The following is a 14,969-nucleotide window of genomic DNA, read 5'->3' on the forward strand; positions in this document are numbered from 1 at the left end:
ATCCAAACGGAAAATCCATAATCACATGGTAAAATCAAATAACAAAACACATAAAAAACGAATGGACAAAAACTGTCATATTCCAGGTACAGTCTCATCAAATTCCGTTATATTTACAATGATGCGCGTGATATTTACAACGATGCCCGTGATATTTACAATGATATCCGTAATATTTACAATGATGCCCGTGATATTTACAATGATGTCCGTAATATTTACAATGATGCCCGTGATATTTACAATGAGCTCGTGATATTTACAATGATGACCGTAATATTTACAATGATGGCCGTAATATTTACAATGATGCCCGTGGTGTTTACAGTGATCCCGCGTTTTGTTCTCTGATTTCTAACAATTCTGATTTTTTCTTTAGATATCTTCATCATGTTCATATTGATCGACTCGGTTTAAGCTGTCATATTGACTCATGTGTTCAGATTGAAACGTGTCATTTCTAATGGAAATAGCATCATACCGCCGTGCATAAATGTCTTTCGGATTCGTAGTATTTCCGCTAATTCCACTGGTTAGAGATATGTGGTCTTTACTATCGGTATCCGTACTTGATGATGAGACGTTGTCTAATGACCGTCTGTCTTGATCACCTTCAAGAACGTGTTCCTGGACCTTTTGGCCATGCTGTGTGTTTCTAATTTGGTTTAAACTTAATTCTCTCATCCCGTTTGGTTCTATTTCAACATAATGATTATCTTCTTCGTGTTCCAATGGTGAATCTACTCTATTATGTAGCTTGACCATTTGTTTCCACAATACAATTACTGATACCACAAGAAGGATCATGAATAAAATGATAGCAGTAGAAACGGCGACTGGTATTGCTGAGAATACTGATAAAGTGCTTTCCAGTTTTTCATCTAAAATAAATGGATTAAACCATTTACGTACAAAAATTATATGACTAAATGAACAACAACTTAAACACCTGGCAGTATTAAATTAAAATAAACTAGCTAAACTGGGCTTGTATATTTTTGTTTGATTTACAATTCATATAATCATCGATTTCTCTTGATCTCCAATTTCTAAGAAGGTATGAATTGGGTTCACGGGTATGGATTGGGTTCTCCATTCCTATATTCTCAAATTTATTTGGCCATTTTCCTATTCTTAATTTGTTTATCGATATTCTTAATTTTTTTGGTCTATTTTTATTTTAGTTTGTATATTAGTTGGCCTTAGGTCCGTGCCTTATCTCTTCTGTAAACCCATCCAAGCACTCTCATAAAGTATTATTGGATTTTTGAGAGCTCTTCTTGAGTTTTCCCAATTTACACACACACACGAAAACACACTGAAAATGACACCTTGTGCGTTAAACACACACAGAAGAACATATGAAATGTCTTCGCCTGTTGTCTTGATAATTAGGTTTTGGTGGCCAATACCTTATTGTTTCTGTTTAATCCATTCCTGCTCCGAGTCAGTAGCTTGTATGTCAGCGGATGCTTTTTGTTGCTGTCTAACATTTTTGATTTTTGATTTTTTTCTCGCTTTAGCTGGTTTACATTTTGTCACGTTGAGGTCATTATAGTTAGTATACGGTATAGATTTTGAACATCTTTGAATGCCTTCATATGATCTATAGCTACCATCATGTTGGATAGTTTTGTCAGTGACTATCATAGCATAATTACCTTCCTATATCTATTGTTGTGTTATTGATATTGACGCAACATCGTATTTTTTTTTATTGATAAATGATTCCGTTTATTGTATTTTTTTACAATCGTGATATAAATTGCAAAATAACAATAAAGATGTACACTTACTGCCTAAGATAATTGACGTTTCTTTCGTACTGCTGCTTCGACCTAGTCTGTTTTGAGCGAACATTCGGAAGTAATATATAGTCTTCGTTTGGAGCCTTTCTATTGTCCAAGATAACATATCACCTTCTGTCCTGTTCAGTGACTGAACAACTGTCCATTTCTTTGAATTACTTTCTCGAAACTCGATGAAAAACTTCTGTTTTAGCCCACCATTGAAGTTACATATCCAATCTACCAGAATATTTCCTTCCTTTGTTGACAATGATAAATTCATTGGAATTCTAGGGACACCTGGTGGAACAATATGCAAAGTTATGAAGGAATATGTTTTACAACTAATAAAAAAAAGAACCTTTCAATTTATTTTACAGGTATATTGAATTCACACTTTAAAAACAAACAATTTTCGTTCGTCCGTAGCGCTTTTGTGGATTGACCTTCGAGCACCAGGAGCACTCATACTAAGAACCGTTGACTCAACCTTTGCACATCTGTTCAGCTCGGGTTTCGGTGGAGTTCTTTTAAACTATTTCATTTCTGAGAATTGTCACGTTGGCCAAATTATCGTGTCTTGTTGTTTTTATATGAACAGTGGCGAGGTCTTTTAAATAGTGACTAAATTAATTATGTCCATTTCGTCACGCATACGCGGTACTTAAAAAGTCGATATCGGAAGGGACTAGTCGCATGTATTTTTTTCCATATATGTACAATGTACACACAATATTTAATACGGTATTAGGAGGTGACCAGTGTACATGTCGACTAGCAGTTTATTAGAATAATTAAACAGATAATTTTTCTCTTTCATAAAGGTTGAAGATACACATTGATTATATATTACAGCTAAAATGTAAACTAACTTACTTGCACGAAAAAGTGATATATCGTAATGGTTTTGTCTGAATTCGTTTTGTAAATTCAGTGTATAATTTTGAATCATCTCCGGTCTTAATTTTGCTATTTTCACCGTCATTCTGTAACCTTTGACTCGTACATTTGAATTATAGAAAGTATCATTCACAAAAGTATGTTCTTCAATCATTTTGATATTGGAATTATCGCTTATGAGTTGTTCGCCATTTTGTTTATGAATGAAAATATCCGAATATTTTGGATTACTGAAAATGTTGATTATTATAACAACGGATTCATTTATTACTCCATAGAAGAATCGTCTGTTGTCCTCAACGAACATGGGTTTACCTGAAAAATCAATTAATTCAAAATTTAAACTATAAAAACTATAATCATTTGTTTTAAAGCTTTCGTAGAAAAAAGCATTCACTTGTACGTATATAAAGCCAACTATATGAATATGAATAACAAATGGTCACCAATGCGCTCCCACGTTTTGAAACAGTACACCGACAAGGAACAGACGTTTAGACGAATTAGACGAATTTGTTATGGTTTTTTTCAATTTTAGAAGTTTGCTCCTCGAAAGTTTAAGAACATTCCTACAACACTGTCACTGGCTATATGTTTGTCAAGATAACAACTTGGCTTGAAGGATTCTTTTAATAAAGTTCTTTTCTACTCTTTGGATAGTTACACATTCCCCATTTTCATTCTCAATTTTATTCTATGTGTGTGTTGGTGGTTTGTCCACAGGATTGTGCATGCGTCCATTGTGGTTAGAACCATAGGTTCTCTATCACCGCTGGCTAGCCTGCTTTTGCAGGTGAAAAGAAAGCCGAGTGAGTAAGTCTTTTTGCCAGTACATAGCCTCTGCATTATTCAAGACTTCTACAATGCCTCCTTGCGACAACACACGGTAACTAGGAGCTAGCATCCTAGGCATTATTGTAGAGGATCTCGGAGCAGCAAGGGCACCAGAGATGAAGTGTGTAGGCCCACCGGCGATTGGACATGCCCTAGCACTCATCAACCTTACCCCAGCTATGGGTATATAGTTGTTCAGATGAAGATCATAGCTCTGTTAAGGCAGTTCATCTAAGAGAAGGATATAAAACCAATAGCAAGATGGGAGTCATCAGCTTTCGCTAGCGACTCATCTAGAGGAAGGAAACCTTGATGAATAAATCCCTGGCCCTCCTGGTAAGGGGGTTGTGCGCTGGGCTAGCTACTCAGACACGGAAAGAAACTTATGCTGCAGAAACAGAAACAAGGGGAAATCAATTAGTTCGGTGAAGACAGATAGAAACCTCTGCAGGAAAGCAGCCTATGACGAGCGACAAGACTCCGAGAAACTCTATTCTGTCTCCTAAACAAACGTTAAAATTTGGTTGTTGGTATGTTAGAACTATGAACGAAACAGAACTGATCAAACAATTAAGGAAATGAAGAGATACAAGCTTGATATATTGGGTATTAGTGAATTCAGATGGACTGATTCAGGAAAATTTAAACACAATTCAGGTACAGACATTTATTATTCAGGACGTACAGATGGTAAACACCAGGAAGGAGTAGCTATTCTATTGAGTAAGAGAGCAAGCAAGTCTGTTGTAGAATGGATAGCAATATAAAAATACGAATGAAGACCAGTTATGGACACATGACCGTTATCCAATGCTATGCCCCAACAAATGATTATACAGATAATGAGAAAGAGATTTTTTATGATAAATTAAATCAGATCATAATGGATACACCAAAGCATGATGTACTTACCATCATTGGAGATTTTAATGCAAAAGTAGGTTCAACTAACATAGGTTCAGAAGAAGTGAGGGGAAAACATGGGCTTGGAGAAATTAACAACAATGGTGAAATATTAGTGGAGATGTGTACTATGAACAATCTGATAATTGGGGGAACAATCTTTGAACATAAAAACATACATAAAGCCACATGGGTGTCTCCAAATGGGAAAGTGAAAAACCAAATCGATCACATACTGATTAATAAGAAATGGAGGTCATCATTATTAAATGTGAAAGTGAAAAGAGCTGCAGATGTATACAGCGATCATCACCTAGTCATTGGAAAGATCAGACTAAAATTAAGAAAGAATAAATGCAAAACACCAAGCAAGATCATAGACTTTGGAAAACTTAAACAACCTGAAATACAACAAAACTTCAATATAGAACTGAAGAACAGATTTGAGGTTTTACAACTTGAAGAAAATGAGATTGACATAAACTCCAAATGGCAACATATGAGTGAAATTTATTTAAAAACAAGTGAAGACATCTTAGGTTACAAGAATAAAAAAAGAAAGGAATGGATATCTGATAAAACCTGGGCTCTAATTATGGGAAGAAAACTGTTAAAATCAAAAATCAACCAAGCAACAGGAAAACAACAAGAGAGAACAGAAGATCTATACAATAGTAAGGACAAAGAAGTGAAAAAGAATGATAAGGCAGACAAAAAGGCATTAATAGATAAGATTGCAGAAGAGGCTGAAAATGCATCGAAAGTTGGAGATATGAGAAAGCTATATAACATTACAAAACAGCTTAGTGGCAGAGTAAATACCAACAGTACTCACATCAAAGATAAAGATGGTCATACAAAATGCAAATTTGAGAAACAACTGGAAAGATGGAAAGAGCATTTTGAAGAGGTGTTGAATGGGCCTGAACCAGAAATCTTAGTTGACAGGACAGATGAAGCTCCACCACCAATATAAATATAAATGAGAACCATAACAGATGATGAGATCAAAGCAGCCATTAAAATACTAAAAACAACAAAGCTCCTGGGGTAGATGGCATACCAGCAGAAGTACTAAAATCAGACATTAATCTCAACGTGAACATCCTACGTGATTTGCTGAATGAAATATGAGAAAAAGAAATACTACCTACCCAGTGGAAAGATGGTATCATCATAAAACTACCAAAGAAAGGTAACCTTACAGATTGTAACAACTGGCGTGGAATTACTTTACTATCAGTGCCTGGTAAGATACTTTGTAGAATAGTTTTAGAACGAATCAAAGACAAAATCGATTCCATTCTACGGGAAGAACAAAGTGGATTTAGAGCAAACCGTGCATGTATAGATAACATCCTCATACTGAGAAATATTATAGAACAGGCACTAGAATGGAGGTCACCCATATATATAAATTATGTGGATTTCGAAAACGCCTTTGATAGCGTTCATAGAGAGTCACTCCGGTTCATCATGAGTATGTATGGAGTTCTACAAAAAATAATTAACATCATTATGGAAATGTATGATGGTTTTAGATGTGCACTCAGACATGATGGAAAACTATCAGATTGGTTTTTAATAACATCTGGAGTAAGACAGGGATGCTTAATATCTCCTTTTCTCTTTATATTGGTGATTGACTGGGTAATGAATAAGACAACAACTGAAAATCATGGTATACAGTGGGGATTAACAACATTTTTGGAGGACATGGAATGTGCTGATGATATCAGCCTCTTTTCTCATACACATGAACACATGCAGAAAAAGACAGATAAAGTAACATCAGAGGCAGCAAAAGTAGGACTAAAGATAAATGCAAAGAAAACTAAGGTGATGAAGATAGGTACAAAGAACAATAAAGCAATAACACTGAATGGAAAAGAACTGGAACAAGTAAACTCATTTAATTATCTTGGTAGTAGAGTAAATGCAGACGGAAATATCGAAGAAGAAGTTAACATCCGTATTGGCAGAGCAGCTTCTGCATTCAAAAACCTTAATAACATAAAGTTATGGAAAAACAACAAAATATCCAGAAAGACAAAGATCAGATTGTATGTGAGCAATGTAAGATCAGTTCTGTTGTACGGTTCAGAAACATGGAGAACAACCAAAAAAGTCGAATTAGAGGATTCGAAGGACGCTGTTTGAGACGAATAATTAACATCAGATGGCCAAGTGTAATTTCAAACAGTGAACTATCAGAAAGAACAGGTGTGAAGAATATAGTGAGAAGGCGGTGGAAATATATTGGACATATACTGCGAATTAAATGATAACTAATTAGGAGCAGAAGTTTTAGATCGGTACCCTTTATTACTGTTTATAGTTTGAGAAATCTTTCTGATATAGTCATACCTGAAATACTTAAATACACAGCAGCTGTTCTGTTGCTGGTCCCACTAACACCTTGTATTCCATTACTAACAGTGCAAATGTAAGCTCCATTATCATAGTATTGTGTGTTGAAATCTTGGATATTTGGAAGTAGGAGAATCCCATCTTGTGATCCATCCAGAAACCGAATATGATCACCGTATTCAGATTTATGTTGCCATTGAAAAAATGTGTAATTTGTTGGAATTCCTTTCGGTAAGCATATGAGCTTTCTTGATTTTGCGTTAACAGTGTAATTTTCATACACAATGGTTACATCTGGTGCATCTTCAAATATAAAAGACAAAAGTATATATTGTACAATTAGTTTCAAATCCAAATCAACAATTTATTTCTTATAACATAATTTGTATGCATAGACCACTGAGTCTAAACCACACCGGCACAATTTGCTCGGACTCGATGGTATATAACACCCGGCACAATGACGGAACACCAATAGACAAAAGAAAGGTAGGTTTCTCCTTATTTTTTTTTATTTTTTTTTTATATCGAAAAATATATATACATATACAACTATTTTCTATTGTGAGATGCAATATTTTCTACTAACGTTCTATATTAACGATGAAATAAGTCAAAATGCATGTCAAAATGACGAATTGAGTGAACCTTGCCTCGAAATTGTTTAATTTCTCGTTAAATTGTTCACATTGTACGGAAAGAAAGGTACGGGAAGATAGATATTGACACGGAGATTGCAAATTTTGTTATTATGAGCTAATTAAAATAAACCGGTTTTGTCAATGTTGTTCTTACACAATCACCCGGTTTCGTCTATTGTATCACCCGGTTTTTTATATTTTTTTTAACAAACAATTTATGAAAAGCAACTTTGGAACGGATCTGAACATTGTCTTTCGAGAATTTAAATATATATATTTATTGTATAGTAAACTTGTCGTGTTAAAATCTATTTTAAACGGGCACTTTTGGACATAGTTAATTATGACAATACACATTTTCGTAATGAAAGGCGTATCCCTTATTTCACTTAACTTCAAACTAATTTTAAATGGAATATAAGTACTCAATAGCAAACACTGGTATCTAATTATTTTGTAACATTATTATATTTTCTTTGTTTATAATAGTAGTATGTAAAGATGAAAAATAAAAGTATGTGTTTTGATTGTGTCATAATTTTAATTTACTATACTATATTATATTCACTATGCATTCAATCATTGACGAACAGTCCCAAACCCGACTATAGTCTATACTGTTCTGCACAAATAAATCATGCATGCAGTCCTGCCAGATTTTCACACTTAAGCATCCGTAACATAGCAGTGATATTCGGCATTTATTATAAAAAACATAATCCAACTGACATAATCCGATTTCCCGAGTGTCCCTGTTTTCTCATTTCTTTCAATATTTTAATTAGGTATACACTTTATAAGATAAGAAGCGAATCTAGATGACATATATGTTGCACGCCCCGACCCCACCTTTGGTTGCCAAAACTTTATTGATTCCTGTATTTAAAGATTTTGTAAAGCAAAAAATAATCAAAATATTGTTCGACTCGCTTGAAATAAACTTATCCGTCTGTCCGTATATATTGTCAAAATATATTGACCAACATCAGTGTACGATCATCATAACACAATGGCGACAGTACATACTCGTTTTTTTAATAATGTTAACAAAATAATTATTATTGAATTTTATCGATGACCTGAGACATCATACTAATTTGTACATAGCAGTATAGTGATAAATAAATTTTATTTTAATGCATGGTAGTTGTAATCCTACATTTATTTTCTAGGTCGATTAAGCATGCATATACATTTGTCCTATTATCAACGTTTATACTTAAGAAGATTTATTTTTAACGATGGTAGAAAAGATAACATACGTGGAATGATTAGATAACTTATAAAGGTGTCCATTCTTTTGTGCGAGAAAATCTCATATCAATTCTGTGTTTCGATTTTTAAGACCGTAAACTTTAATTTCAAGTTCAAAAATGTTCAACATATTTTCCCATAACTCATATTGAAAACGCATATTTAGAGAGCTTTAATCTCAATATGCTGTTAAAATATTTCGGGATGCAAAGTAAAATTAAAATATTTGTGTTCTATAAGAGTAGGAATTTGCCTATTATTTATTTGAATCTGAGACTCATATAAATAATAAGCCGCTGTCCGGTGAACGAACTTGTTTTCGAAGGACCCACAAAACCCCTTTTGAACGCTGAAGTTAAATAATCAGTTATAATGTAATGCAATTATGATTTTTTTATTTGACCAAACCGGGTTATGGATTTTGCAATTTATGACGAAACCGGGTTGTATACATTGACGAAACCGGCCAGTTTGATTTTGACATGACCCATTTCTTTCGTTCCATACACAGAGTTACAAATATTGAGATGCTCATAATAAATAAATTTGCAATCTCCGTGTCAATATCTATCTTCCCGTACCTTTCTTTCCGTACAATGTGAACAATTTAACGAGAAATTAAACTATTTCGAGGCAGGGTTCACTCAATTCGTCATTTTGACATGCATTTTGACTTATTTCTCCGTTAAGATAGAACGGTTGTAGAAAATATTGCATCTCACAATAGAAAATAGTTGTATATGTATATATATTCTTCGATATCATAAAAAAAATAAAAAAATAAGGAGAAACCTACCTTTCTTTTGTCTATTGGTGTTCCGTCATTGTGCCGGATGTTAGATAGCATCGAGTCCGAGCAAATTTTGCCGGTGTGGTTTAGACACAGTGTAGACACAACATACAGAGTAAAAGTAACTTTACTAGCATACTATAATATATGCTACATAATGTATGTTTTTCTTAAGGTAGAATATTCAAATATTTTTTAAAACGACTAAATCATAACAATTACTATGGTGCCGCTAAGTCAGATTTATTTGTTATTGATATTTTCGAAATGTCTCATAATTTTAATAACATACGAGCTGCGTTGGATAGATATCGACCTTACACAGAAGCATATCATTACATCTGTTATTAACCTATTGCAGGTAGGAAACATCTCTTTTGATTAACTTATCATAGATACCAGAACTTAATTTTGTATATACGCCAGACGCGCGTTTCGTCTACAAAAGACTCATTAGTGACGCTCGGATCCAAAAAAGTTAAAAAGGCCATAGGTACAATTGCATGAGGTAGATTTCTATTCGACTTAGCTCATATGATACTTCTTTAGGCTTTATATTGAATACAAAATATAAAATAGAGAAAATGCACAGAAAAGGAAAAACTTCACAATAACAACTTGCTTTTTTCGAATGTTACAGTATTTCTACGAAAAAAAACACCCATTTGAAACCACTTACACATAACGGTAACACTGGTCTCTGTCATAGTTGAGCCTACCATATTAGTTGCTTTACAGATGTATAGACCAGTGTCTCTTCGTGTAATAACAGTTATATGCAATACTCGACCGTCTCCGTACTTTATGGTCTCGCCATTATTTTGTATTAGCCATGATACACTTTGTACTTCAGGACTGCTATCTACGTTGCAATATACGTGGAGTGAATTCCCTTCGATAATGCGTACAGCATTTTCTACGCTCAGTGTTACTTTTGGCTTATCTAAAACGTAATATGAAAACATCTTACATAGTTATTTACAAAATGTTCGTCAATTGTAAAACCGATATTTTTTTAGATTAGTTTTTAGAATTTCGAACCTTAATTCAGTATTCAGTATTACTTTAAAAGTATGTAAAGTAAAATCAACCAAAACACTCGTGTAGAAGTTTTGTGCTTCGTACCTCATGAACCTAGATCCTTTAATTTAAGTCACGTGCTGTTTGTTCGTATGTTGTTTTGTTACATCACTGAACGGGTTGAGTGCAGTTTTTTGCATTAAAATTGAAATATCTTTTTTTTAACTCATCAGTTGAATTATACCCGCGAGTTTCCTTAATTAAACCGTAACGTTGTTTTCCTCCTTTGAATTGTCTCATATTTTACTTTGCAGGGCCTTTCATATCCAACTATACGACAAGGGATTTACTTATTGGTGAAAGCCGTATGGTTGTTAACACTTACATACATTACATTTTACCTATGGTGGATAGTTATCTCGTTGCAATCGTACCATATCTTTATATTTTCATATAGAAGTAAAATTTTAATGGAAACTACAAAAGTCAGTTCAGAAACAGAAAATAACAACCTTGGAATAGTTTTGAAAAAAGTCTGTGTACATATAATTTAAAAGTTCACCAGGAAATATAAGTTCAATTGTTTGTATAAAATTACCAATTGTTTATTTCCTCTTCATTTGAATCAAAACATGGACGCAATGTCATAATGACCTCAAAAGAAGTGCTTATAACAAACTTGCACCAGACACACGCGTACGGTGGACGAAAAAATCGGAAGGCGATATTGATATTGATATTGATTTCCCAATTAATAATAATAAACAAATGGCTGAAAAAGTTTCTTTTCTCTTACATTGCACTTTGGAAAAAAATTACTTACATTGTACCAACATTTCAATTGATTTTGTTATTGGAGTGTCTAAGACAGAACTGTTTGCTCGGCAGTAGTATTGTCCAGAGTTTGTATGTGTGGATTTCATAATTAGCCGTATAGATCCCGGCCCACCAGTTTTTATTACGTTGCCTCTGTAGACCCATTCCAGGGTTTCCTTTGGGGTTCCACTAGATATGTTGCAATATAGTTTTATAGTCTCATTTTCGGTAGCAGTAACTGTTGTTGACGCTTCCAAGAAGGTGTTGTTTTTGTTTCTACTTGTATCAACTACATATATATTTAGGCCTGTCGGAGCACCTGAAATATAAGAAAAGTATTTTCGTTTCAAATGAATTTATATATTGCAATATGACAAAATACACTTAACTTTGCTTAACATTTAAGGGCTATGTATGTACAAATACCTAGCATCGTCCAATCATAAGGAGGACGCATCGTGTAAGGAAACTGTAACGCTCTCTGTGCGATAAAGGTAAACAACGAACCCATACAATATGGTCCTTACAAGGTATGTGGTCTAGATATTCTGCCTTTAACATTCAACGTTAAGCAAATAGTAATGAAAAAAAGAGAAACACAGTAACACATCCTCTAAGAAGCAAATGTTCTAATTATGAAAAAAAACCATTAGTATTCACCATTCTCGGTTATCACTAATTAGCGCTGTCTTAGATACATTCAGATTAAAGATGCAAACAAACGACAATACAATGAACATGTCATAGCATTTGAGTCTGCTACCCCTCTTGTACATGCAAATAATTTTAGTATCTAGATTCTATCATTTTTGCTACTCAAAGATTTTGATCCAAGAAGGAACCATATCATGACCCTTGACTATGGTTCCATTGTGCTCATTCTTATACAAAAACAAGTATATTGCCTTTTGTATTAATTATTATTATTTTCAGATTGACTCTTTTCTCTTGTGTGCCTTCTCTCATCAAGGGAGCAAAATAATCATGTGTACATACTTCTTAAAACCAGATTAAATATGATTTGTACAGATGTGTCTTCAATCACCACAGTGCAAACGTATTGACCAAAATCTGGTTTCATTACATCATTTATTTGAAGATTGAAGTCTCCAATAGTATGATCTCCTGATATTGAAAAACGGCCTTTGTCTATATCGACACCAATTTTGGCTCCTTCGGATATTTGTAACATTTCTTTCCGTCGAAACCATGCTATTCTCGACGACGTCAAGTGATGTGGACAGACCATTTCTACCGACGACCCGAGATTGGTATATACTGTTTGATTGGAGGAAACTTAAATAACAAGAAAAAATAAGTTATTATCTTCATTTAAATAAAAATCGAGTCTCAATTCTGTTTTGCGAATAATGCGATTATGTAACATTCTCAATGTATCTTGTCAATGTATTTAACAGGGAGCTGTTGTATGATACATGCTGGATGAATACATGTTCATTATAGTGAAGCAATAATTGCCGTTCTGGATCATCTACCGTATGTTGCCAACTCTTCAGTTATCTATGTTTATGTAGTGTTAAAAACTTGTACATGTTGGCACCAGAAACCATGTTTAACTTCGCCGCATTCTGTATGAACCTGTCCCAAGCCGGGATCATGTAAATGTGGTTGTCGCTTGTTGCTTTTTATAGTCAATATTATTATTAGTATAAGTTAATAATATTCAATTTATAATAATACTTTACCAAATGTTTCTGATAGTGTATATATGAATAGGCGTATAATCACTCTAATCGTCATCTTCTGAAGTGAAATAAAAGTAATTATTTTCATTGACATCATATTACTAAACTGTCAATCCCGCGATATATGTGGTTTTTTGTACAATCATGCCATTTACACATAAGGAAATCAGATTGCTTTTCACTAAGACAACTATCCACTACAGTTCAAATGATGAGTATGCACGCAAAGCAGTCATTGACAACCGTACAGACTCAACAATGAGAACATCCACACTGTATAGTTGACTATAAAAGACCTCGACATGACACCTACGGCCCAATTTACAATAAAACATTTTACGAAAATTGATATGACAGACATTAACTAACGCCAAACCCTGAACAACGGGCACCTGACTGTGAACAGCACATACAAAATGTGGCGGAGTAAAACTGAGTAACCTTCAACCTGGGAAGGTAGTGTAACAGCACAATATAATGGAACAAACTATATAACAACTCAGATCAATAAAAAACATAGACCAAACATTGCAGGGTATGAAGACATCACTCACAACAGGAATGCATGCTTTTATTTGTGAGCTGTTGCATCACTTTTTTGCATATACCAGAAACTATGCACATTTCCATCCTTTAAAACGAAAAAAAAAGTTGTCTATCAAGTAATGCTCGTTGTGTAAGAAAATTCGAATAAAGATCATTCTTCTTATTCTATAGTATTCAGGAGTAAACAGAGATAGGAATCGTATGTACTTTACGTTGTTAAAAAGAATGTTTAAAAAGCCTTTTTTTACTTATACTGTTTTACTTTTATAAATTTTGTCTTAAATGGAGAACTGTCGCACAGGCACTCACATATCATCTTCTTTTATCTATGATGGAAACAAGTTAACCAAATAGTTGCATTTTTAAGATATGACTTTTAGAAGTTGGAGTCTTTGACTGAAAAACAAATATATCATAAATTCATATATTATAAATTGATCTACTTACGTCAAGTGGATATCTAACTTTTTGCATGTTTGAAATCCATGACAAACAATATATAATAATAAAATGTAGTTTTATTTCCGATGTAATACTACATTTTAGCACTTAACGGTATCCATAGAAACAAAAAAGTGACATAATTGTCTATGTTGAATTAATTCACAATGTTTCCGCTCACCTGCTCCAAAAGGACAAAACGAGGTTTCATAATCACTTGGCATCCGTCGTCCATCGTCATCTTGTTTCATTACATCTTCTTTTATGAATCTACTTGGCCAAATTTTAACTAAAATCGGCTACAGTCATTTTAGGTGAATCTAATGCAAAAAAGAGTCTGGTGACCCGACCTGTAATAAGATAAAAATCTATAATGGTGCAGACATGTTCAAAATGTTGAGATTTACCCATTGTCTTCGTACATCAAAAGTGCCAATGACTCTTTTTTAGGAGCAATTGCAATTGAATTTTCTAGGTCTCTTTGATTTTATCTAACAGATTAAAAACTATGTAAATCAACGTTTTAATGTGTATAAAAATAAGCTTTTTATGATCTAATCAGTTAACCAAATGGTTTACTATTGTTTCAAATTAACATTTTACATTCTTTCCTTTTAACAGATGACCACGTCTAGTTCATGCGTTAGCTATGACCTCTAGCTAAGAACTTAAATGGAAGATTAAATAGATACCTATTCAATTAGGTCGAATTATTCACCTACAAATGAATAATTCATAAACTAGGTTTCTTGGATTATTGTTTACAAAATTAAACCAAAATAACTGCTAAAAGCGAATTATCATTTGACTTTTTGACATTCATAATTGACTTAATTTAATTTGAGTAAAAACATGTAAAAACTGCACCAATGAACATGATTTTACTCAACCAAACAAATCTAACATAATTTGTATCTAAAAGACTGCGATCTTTCTGAGAATTCGACATGCAATTTGTTTC

The 14,969-nt window shown here is 33.6% G+C and overlaps 1 protein-coding gene across 1 annotated transcript; it reads right to left on the minus strand.

Moving 5' to 3' along the window:
• Nucleotides 1-375: 375 nt before the first annotated feature.
• LOC134694418 (hemicentin-1-like) lies at nucleotides 376-12,601 on the minus strand. The gene is made up of 7 exons (XM_063555427.1): nucleotides 12,312-12,601; nucleotides 11,323-11,634; nucleotides 10,159-10,422; nucleotides 6,792-7,097; nucleotides 2,664-3,002; nucleotides 1,797-2,087; nucleotides 376-881 (listed from the first exon to the last, which is right to left on the minus strand). The coding sequence occupies exons 1-7, from the start codon at nucleotides 12,562-12,564 to the stop codon at nucleotides 376-378; spliced, it is 2,271 nt and encodes a 756-aa protein (XP_063411497.1). The 5' UTR covers nucleotides 12,565-12,601.
• Between the last annotated feature and the right edge of the window lie 2,368 nt (nucleotides 12,602-14,969).

The sequence above is a fragment of the Mytilus trossulus genome, chromosome 13, assembly GCF_036588685.1.
Source record: "Mytilus trossulus isolate FHL-02 chromosome 13, PNRI_Mtr1.1.1.hap1, whole genome shotgun sequence".
Lineage (NCBI taxonomy): Eukaryota > Metazoa > Mollusca > Bivalvia > Mytilida > Mytilidae > Mytilus > Mytilus trossulus.